General features: G+C 42.1%; 1 protein-coding gene across 1 annotated transcript; it reads right to left on the bottom strand.

Moving 5' to 3' along the window:
- Positions 1–2,224: 2,224 nt before the first annotated feature.
- On the bottom strand, positions 2,225–3,492 carry LOC132890295 (C-C motif chemokine 14-like). Its single transcript, XM_060927104.1, has 3 exons — positions 3,315–3,492; positions 2,491–2,608; positions 2,225–2,351 (listed from the first exon to the last, which is right to left on the bottom strand). Exons 1-3 carry the CDS (start codon positions 3,382–3,384, stop codon positions 2,288–2,290), a joined length of 252 nt encoding a protein of 83 aa, XP_060783087.1. The 5' UTR covers positions 3,385–3,492; the 3' UTR covers positions 2,225–2,287.
- Positions 3,493–9,673: the final 6,181 nt, after the last annotated feature.

The following is a 9,673-nucleotide window of genomic DNA, read 5'->3' on the forward strand; positions in this document are numbered from 1 at the left end:
CATTTATAAACAAAAAGTGAGGCCATGGTTCCATGTATCTCCTTTTAACTCACGCTGAGCATTTGAGTAGAGCCCCATGGTCAGAATGAAGACCAGGACCAAAAACACATGACTCATCTTCATGTTCTCAACAGGTGTGTGAAGATCTGATCTTTTCTCTCTCGAACATCAAATTTGCTTTTGATGTTGAGTTGAGATGTATCAGTTTATTTTATATCAACCAAGTCCGGTTCCCCCCACTCCCTGTACATCTGCACACATCGACTCAACCCACCACTTCCTCTACTCAAGCTCTACAGTTTATCTAGAAGATAACAACTGATCCATCTTTTACCCCTTAAATATTAAACACATAAATACATTAATACAGCTCACATTTTAGTACAAAAGGTGATACTTTCTGATGCCGTGGTATATAAATGCATACTTTTAAAAAAATAAAATTCAGGATTTTCTCCAACTTTAACTCACATTGCTCATGTATCTGTTGGATAACATTCCTGCATTTATTCATGTTTCATAAATCAGGTGATTCACTCAGTGATGTGTTTATGGTTGATAAAAGGCTATGTTCATGATGAAACAGTGTGGATAGTAGCATTGAAATACACACACACACACACACACACACACACACACACACACACACACACACACATAATATGCTCCCATCTCAACAGTATCTCAAAAACTTCATGGATGTAATGCTTTCACCCTGTGGGTACCCAATCCGCACTCACTGCTCAATTTGCACTGCATGTACTGTGTACCATAATAATTTAACCACACCCACATCTCCACTACACTTTTTAAATAATGTTGATGTGTAATAAATAATTTTCCCAATTTTTAGTCATATTCAGTGTGGCCCAAGCCCAGGCCCGATACCCCTCATGTCCTGTCCAGTTGCCTCCTGACTCTGGGAAGGAAGTAGTTGCCCCGCCTCTCTACTTCACTGATGTCATGCTCTCTCTGCTTCCTGACTCTGGTGAGGTAATCACTCCATGCCCTGCTTCACAGAGGTCATCACACCACCACCCTTCACTGCTGAAGTTAGTGTCCTGCTGCCCTGTTCCATCACTATGCTGTCACAATTTCTGTGCAACACCTGCCCTGGGAACCCTGGCACCTTATGGACATTCTGTCCAGGGGCCCAGGACTCCCTGGTTTGACACTTTTGGAGCACATTGGGAGCTTTGAGGTGGGGGGTGGGGTCACAATTCTGTTATGAATTCCCCCCACTTGGTGTGTGCCAACATATACTGCATGCTCCAGTGCTAAAAGACTTATAAATGTGTTCATATTTGTGCATTCACCAACATTTCTTCCTCCTTCCCAGATATTGTGTCATCTTAATGCTCGACCATCCCCTCTTTACCTCATTACCCACTTCACATACAAGTATACTGTAGCTGCAAGAAAATAGTTATCTTTTAAATGATCTCCTTCTGAGTCATAATAGGAGATTAATCCATTCCAAATTAACTGATAACACACAAACACTTGTCTGCTTTAAATACTCACAGTTAAAGTTTAAAAATGTGTGTAATCTCTGACTCCAGAGGCCAAAAACTAGTCAGACACTGTCCTATAAAACACACACAAAGTCTGGTGACTGACAGAACCTTGCCGTGTGAACCGGGCCCTGATCAAACTAATCTGAGAGGACATGGTGGAGGGAGCATCATGGTTCAGGGCTGATTTGCTGTTTCAGGGCCTGGACAGTTTGTAGTCCAAAGACATGCAGCTTAATATTCGATTAATAATTCAAGTGACAGCTCAATCAGAAGAGAAAATGTCCATGTCTCCACCTTCATAGGAATAAAGCAAACCAGTCAAGGCCATGTCTATCTGACTGAATGAAGTGAGTTAATGTCCTTTTACTAAGGAGTTCAATAAAAGAATTGCAGACTTGGAAACATTTATGTCAGATTACTTTCACTATGAGAATCTGTGTGTGCATTCTGTGTGTGTGTGTGTGTGTGTGTGTGTGCATTCTGTGTGTGTGTGCATTCTGTGTGTGTGTGTGTGTTTGGGTCACAATGCATTTCACAAGACACACCCACAGCTGCTCATGCTGAATCATAGGGCAGCGTATCACACAGATGAAATATGAGTTTATTTTCAGACATTTTCTCACAGTAATGTTTTTGTTAATGAATCATGCAGTTCACTCAGTGGTGCATTATAACTTTATTTGAATCTGAATCACATTAAGCATCAGTAACATCCATAAGCATCATAATAAATGGTGTGTGTTGCATCTCAGTTGCAGCATTAAGATGCTTTAAGCTTTTAATTTGATGGTGACTTTATGAACACACAGTCTGGGGAGCTTAGGAGTAGTAACACTGAAACACACACAAAAACACACACATCAATACAATCTCATCTACTCTCATCTCATTTAGAAATGGATTTAATTTCACTTTTTAAAAATTAAAATCATGGAATAAAACAGTAATCCATGTGTAATTGTCAGATACTCACATGAAGCCTTGCTGTGGACAGCGTGGGTCTGTGTTTGTAAAGTTCAGGATCTTTTCAGGAGGAATTTTGCCAGGAAAAAACTCAAAACAGCATTCTTTGGGGTGTTGAGGACCTTCAGCTGAGTGAGACACAGATGAGGTGATTTAGTCAAATAGAAACTCATAATTACATAAATGTGCATAAATGTCATATAAAAATAATCCATCTTTCAGATCTTTAGTTAATGAACAAGTTTTGATGTGATCTTACTACTGATAATGATAATAATAATAATAATAATAATAATAATAATAATAATAATAATAATAATAATAATAATAATAATTTTTATTAATCCCGGAAACTCAGATATGTTTTTTAAGACACATTGCATGTTACATGTTATGCATTGTTCCCATGTAGAACACATTTTTATTTCACAGGTAGGACAACTGTAATCATTGAATTGAATTTATTTATTTTGAACATGTATAAAAATGTATGTAACTATTTGTACATACAAAAGAAAGAAAATGAGAAAGTGACAAAAAAATAATAAATAAAATAACATAAAGAGCTAAGACATTACAATACACCGCACATTGTTCGAAAAAGTCCATATCCTCTATAAGTCCATATCCTCTATAAGTCCATATCCTCTATAAGTCCATATCCTCTATAAGTCACTCTGAAGGTGGAACATTAATAAGTATTATACATCAGTTAATACCAAATAAAAAGTGTGTGTTTGTGTGTGTGTGTGTAGTTTAGACTGTACATATTTACTTCAACTTCATATACAGCTAATGTTGTACCGCTACATAAAATGTGTGTATTAAACTCACGCAGAGCATCTGAGTAGAGCCCCATGATCAGGACGAAGCCCAGGACCAAAACCACACGATTCATCTTCATGTTCTCAGCAGGTGTGTGAAGATCTGACCTCTTCTCTCTCAAACATCAAATTTGCTTTTGATGTTGAGTTGAGATGGATAGCTTGATTTTAAACCATCTAAGTCTGGTTACCCCCCCCACCCCCCTGTACATCTGCACACATCGACTCAACTCACCACTTCCTCTACTCAAGCTCGACAGTTTATCTAGAAGATAACGACTGATCCACCTCTTACCCCTTAAATAGTAAACACATGAATACATTAATACAGCTTACATTTGTGTACAAAAGGTGATACTTTTGAAGCCATGGTCTATAAATACATACTTTAAAAATAATACAATCATATTTTTTCTCCAACTTTAGCTCACATTGTTCATGTGTCTGTTAAATAACATTCCTGCATTTATTCATGTTTAATAACTCAGATGATTCACTCAGTGGTGTGTTTATGGTTGATAAAGCTATGTTCATGACTAAACAATGTGCACAGTAACACTGCAACACACACACACACACACACACACACACACGCTCTCATCTCAACAGCATCTGAGAAAAATTCATGCATGTAATGCTTTCACCCTGTGGGTACCCAATCCGCACTCACTGCTCGATTTGCACTGCATGTACTGTGTATCATAATAATTTAGCCACACCCACATCTCCACTACACTTTTTGAATAATGTTGATGAGTAATAAATAATTTTCCCAATTTTTAATCATATTCAGCGTGGCCCAAGCCCAGGCCCGATACCCCTCATGTCCTTTCCATTCTCCTCCTGACTCTGACAAGGAAGTAGTTGCCCTGCCTCTTTATTCACTGATGTCATGCTGTCTCTGCTTGCTGACTCTGGTGAGGTCATCACTCCAGTGCTCTGCTTCACCGAGGTCATCACACCACCACCCTTCACTGCTGAAGTCAGTGCCCTGCCGCCCTGTTCCATCACTCTGCTGTCACAATTTCTGTGCAACACCTGCCCTGGGAACCCTGGTAAATTGTGGACATTCTGTCCAGGGGCCCAGGACCCGCTGGTTTGACACTTTTGGAGCACTTTGGGAGTAGTACCATAAAGAGGAGGGGGGTTCAGGATTCTGTTACGAATTCCACTACCTGGTGTGTGCTTCTGTGCTGTGTGTGTTGCCTGAATGTGATCTGACCCATGCTGTGAATTTTGACTGTGATATTTGGACTTCCCTCACTAAAATACACAACTCACACAACTGTTTCCTACCTCTTCACCGCCCGAACATTATAATACGAATCAAATGCTCTTTTTATTCCTTGAGTAAAACCAATAAACAGAATGAATTTTACATGCAAATATCCTATCAGCAAAACAAAATACAATGTGATGGTGTGTGCCAACATCTATTACTACTACTACTACTATTATAGTCCTCTTTTGAAAAAGAGATTTTATATATCAGTAAGCTTTACCTGGTTAAATAAAGGTTAAATAAATACATTATTATTATTATTATTATTATTATTATTATTATTATTATTATTAATCCAGAAAACTCAGATGTGTTTTTTAGACACATTGCATATTACATTTCACACATAGTTTTTGTGTAGAACACATTTTTATTTCACAAGTAGGACAACTGTAATCATTGTTGCTTTACAGTATATACACTGAGTAACCACTTATCAAGTCCATATCCTCTATAAGTCACTCTGAAGGTGGAACATTAATAAGTATGATGCATAAGTTAATACCTAGAGAGAGAGAGAGAGAGAGAGAGACTGTGTGTGTTTGTGTGTGTGTGTGTGTGTGTGTGCACTTCAGACTGTGCATATTAATAAATCATGCATTTCACTCAGTGTTGCGTTTAGAACTTTATTTGAATCTACATTGCATTAAGCAACAGTGACATCCATAAGCATCATAATAAATGGTTGATAAAAGTGGAATAGAGTGATGCAATGGTTGAAGATTGGGTTATTAGGCTTTGTGCGTGCGTACGTGTGTTGCATCTCAGTTGCAGCATTAAAATGCTTTAAGCTTTTCATTTGATGGCGACTTTATGAACACACAGGCTGGGGAAATTAGGAGTCTCTCTCTGGCATCCTTCTGTCTCGGAAGACAATGGAGAAGCATCCGGTCAGTCTTTTGTTGAGTTGCAGCATCTACTCTGACTGTACAGTCCAATCCTGGAGCAGCAGACTCTGTTGCAGTAGCTGCAGGCTTAGTCATTGTTTTTTATCTCCGTGGGTGCCGAGTCGGCCTTGAGTCATCTGCACTGTCTTCTCTCCTCCCACTGCTCAACTCTCCTCTTCTCTGCTGTCTGGACTCCAGTCTTGATGGCAAGACACCAGCTGTCATGGTTGGCTGCCACAGTCTCCAGGTCCTCTGGGTAGATGTTGCCTGCTCTGAGGTTGTGTTTGCAAACATCTTTGAATCAAAGGATGGACCTTCCTGCAGGTCTGGAGCCAGCAGCCAGCAGCCAGCTCGCCATACAGCATGTCTTTTGGAATACGGCCATCGTTCATGTGGCTTACATGCCCAAGCCAGTGCAGTCATCATTGGGTGAGGAGGGCGAACAAGCTTGGTGTTTTGGTTTGGGCTAGAACTTCAGAGTTTGGAACACGGTCCTGCCATGTGATGCTCAGTAGTTGTCTGAAGCAGTGCAGGTGGAAAGTGTTCAGTCTGCATTCCTGGCTAGAGTATAGGGTCCAAGTTTCACTTCCATAGAGAAGAGTGCTCAGTACACAGGCCTGATACACTTTCATCTTGGTGTTGGTGGTTAACATGGAGTTGTCCCACACTCTCTTTGACAGGTGAGCCATTACTGAAGATGTCTTTCAGATCCTGGTGTTCAGCTCAACATCGAGGGAGAGGTTGCTGGAGATGGTGGAGCCAAGGTCAGTATAATTCTCCACCACTTTGAGGGTATGGTCGCCAATGGACATGCAGGGAGTGCTGATGATGTCTTGGCCCAAGATGTTAGTCTTCTTTAGGCTGATGGTTAGACCAAACTCTGTACAAGCACTGGCAAAGCTGGAGATCAGGGGTTGTAGGTCTTCCTCCGTGTGGGCAGTCCGGGCAGCATCATCTGCAAACAGCAGCTCACGGATGAGAACTTGCTGCACCTTGGTCTTTGCTTGGAGGCAGGCCAGGTTGAAGAGATTGCCATCACTTCTGGTGTGGAAAAAGACTCCGTCGTCAGAATGCTTGAAGGCGTGGTGGAGAAGCAGTGAGAAGAAGATGCCAAAGAGCATTGGTGCAAGCACACATCCTTGCTTTATCCCATTCTTGATTGGGAAGGGGTCCGAGGATAAGCCATTGTACTGGACAGCCCCCTTCATCTCATCATGAAATGAAATGATCAATCTCAGGAGCTTTGGGGGACATCCAGTCCTCTGGAGCAGGGTGAAGAGACCTTTTCTGCTGACTAGGTCAAACACCTTGGTCAGGTTGATAAAAGTGATGTACAGGGGTCAACGCTGTTCACGGCACTTCTCCTGGAGTTGTCAAAGGGAGAAAACCATGTCAATGGTTGATTGCTGGGTTCTAAAGCCGCACTGTGACTCTGGGTAGACCTGCTCTGTGAGTTTCTGCAGCCTGTTCAGTACCACGTGGGCAAAGGCCTTGTCGACAATGCTGAGGAGGAAGATTCTGTGATAGTTGTTGCAATCGTTGCGATCACCTTTGTTTTTATTCAGCGTGATGATTTTTGCATCTCACATGTCTTGAGGCATTGTCCCTTCTTCCAAGCACTGTAGCAGGAGTTCATGGAGATGGTTGAGGAGAGACGTCTCATTGCTGGCCTTTATGACCTCTGGAGGAATGCCATCATTTTCTGGAGCTTTGCCACAGGCAAGGAGGTTGATGGCCTTGCAGAGTTCCTCAACAGAGGGTGGGGTGTTGAGCTCCTCCATGACAGGCAGGGGGTGGTGTTTTCTACTGCTGTATCACTGACAGAGGTCTCTCTAGTGTATAGGTCCTGGTAGTGCTCGGCCCATCTTTCCATCTGCTTGCTGCGGTCAGTGATAACATTGCTTGAGGCAGACTTGAGGGGAGTGCTCTTAGTGGTGCTGTGAACAAATGCTTTCTTCATGCCTTCATACATAGAGCAAATGTTGCCGCAGTCAGCAGAAAGCTAGATGCCTCGACAGATTTCCAGAGCGATCTGCTGGGCTTTGCTTCTAGCCTTCCTGTAAGCAGTGAGGGTCTTCTCCGAGGGATTGTTCTTATAGTTAAGCAGTGCAGCTCACTTGGATGAGATGGCTGGTTCCATTTCGATGATTCCTGCTTCAAACCAGTCTGGGTTCTGCCTCTCTTTCCTGCCAAAGGATTCCATGGCAGCTTGGTAGGTGGCTTCACAGATATAGTTCCACCTTGCTTCTACAGTGGTTGTTGGGCAGTTCTTCAGGGCTTCCTTAATGGTATTGGCAAAGCATTCACATAAGTCAGGGACCGTCGTCATGGCTGTATTAATGCGAGGGCATAATTTCTGCTTTGAGCGGTGGATTCGTTTGGGTTGAAGGCGCACCTTACTGCCAACCAGCAAGTGGTCAGTGTTGCAGTCAGCACTATGGTAGCTGCGGGTGATGAGCATGTGGTTCAGCGAGGCTCTTCGGGTGATGACAAGATCCAGCTGGTGCCAGTGGCGTGATCTGGGGTGTCACCAGGATACTCGACAGTGGGGTTTTGTGGGGAAGAACAAGTCTATGATACAGAGGTCGTGGTAAGAGCAGAGCTCTAGCAGCTGCTGCCCATTCTTGTTCAATCTGCCGACAACAAAGTGACCGATGCATCGAGGCCAGGAGTCGTGGTCAGCCCCAGTGCGAGCATTGAAGTCCCCGAGGAGGAACAGGTGTTCAGTGGCTGGCATGGCTTTCACTGTGGAATCAAGTTCGTCATAGAACGCATCCTTTACTTCAGTGGAAGAGCAGAGTGTTGGAGCGTAAAAGCTCAGGATGTTTACTGTTCCTGAAGATGTTGAGAGGCGAAGGGAGAGAATATGGGACGTACCATTTGCTGGTGGTTCTATTGAGGACAGGAGAGAGTTTCTCACTGTGACTCCAACACCATGCAGTCTGGGCTCCTCTGGTTCCTTCCCCTGCCAGAAGAAAGAGTAGTCCCATTCCCTAAGGGTGCCGTTCGAGGTGAGTCTGGTTTCTTGTAGGGCAGCTATATCGACGTTAAGTCTTGATAGCTCCCGGGTGAGAGATGGTTGAAGATTGGGTTACTAGGCTTTGTGCGTGTGTAGGTGTATTGCATCTCAGTTGCAGCATTAAGATCCTTTAAGCTTTTCATTCGATGGCAACTTTATGAACACACAGGCTGGGGAACTTAGGAGTAGTCACACTGAAACACACACATAGACACATACATCAATACAATCTCATCTACTCTCATTTAGAAATGGACTTAATTTCACTTTTCTAAAATTTAAATTATGGAATAAAACAGTAATCCATGTGTAATTGTCAGATACTCACATGCAACCTTGCTGTGGACAGCGTGGGTCTGTCTTTGTAATGTTCAGGATGTCTTGGGGAGGAATTTTTCCATTGAAAAACTCAGAACAACAGACTGGAGGCTCTCCGATATGGTCAACACCTAAATATCCAGATTCATGTTTTGCAGTAGGTTCAAGAGCTGGAGCTGAGTGAGATACAGTTTAGGTGTTTCAGTCGAACAGAAACTAATAATAAAATAAATGTGCATAAATCTCATCAAAAATTATGCTCAGTATGGTGGTGCTGGAAATTTTGCTCCCAATCATGAAATCCAGGATCCAGTTGCAGAGGGAGGTGTTCACCCTGGTGAAAAACCTCACAGGATCTTTCAGGTTCCATGCGGAATGTCAAAGACCTGCCAAAGATCCTTAAAGATAAAGTTATTTATAGGATCCTTAAAGGATCTTGGAAAGATCTTCATATGCAAAATTATTTGTGCTGATCCTCAAGGATTTGACAAAGATATTTTAAGGATCCTACAAAGATCATCGTAATGATCCCTGTAAAGATCTTTGAAAGAATCCTTTAAGAGCCTCAAAGATTCAACAAGGAACTTTCAAAGATATTACAAGGATCCTTCTAAGGATCCTGTTAAGACCTTTGATGGGATCCTTGAGGATTTGATCAGGAACTTTGTCCAGATCTTCACAAGATCTTTGCATAGTTCCTCCAAGATCCTGAAAGATTTTACAATCATTCTTTAAAGATTTTACAATGATCCTTTTCAGGATCTAATAAAGATCTTAACAGGAATCCTGATGGATTTAATCAGGATCTTGTAAGGATCCTCGTCAAGGTCTCTACAAGATCTTTGTGAGGATCTTCAAAGATC

Source organism: Neoarius graeffei, chromosome 8, assembly GCF_027579695.1.
Source record: "Neoarius graeffei isolate fNeoGra1 chromosome 8, fNeoGra1.pri, whole genome shotgun sequence".
Taxonomy (NCBI): Eukaryota; Metazoa; Chordata; class Actinopteri; order Siluriformes; family Ariidae; genus Neoarius; species Neoarius graeffei.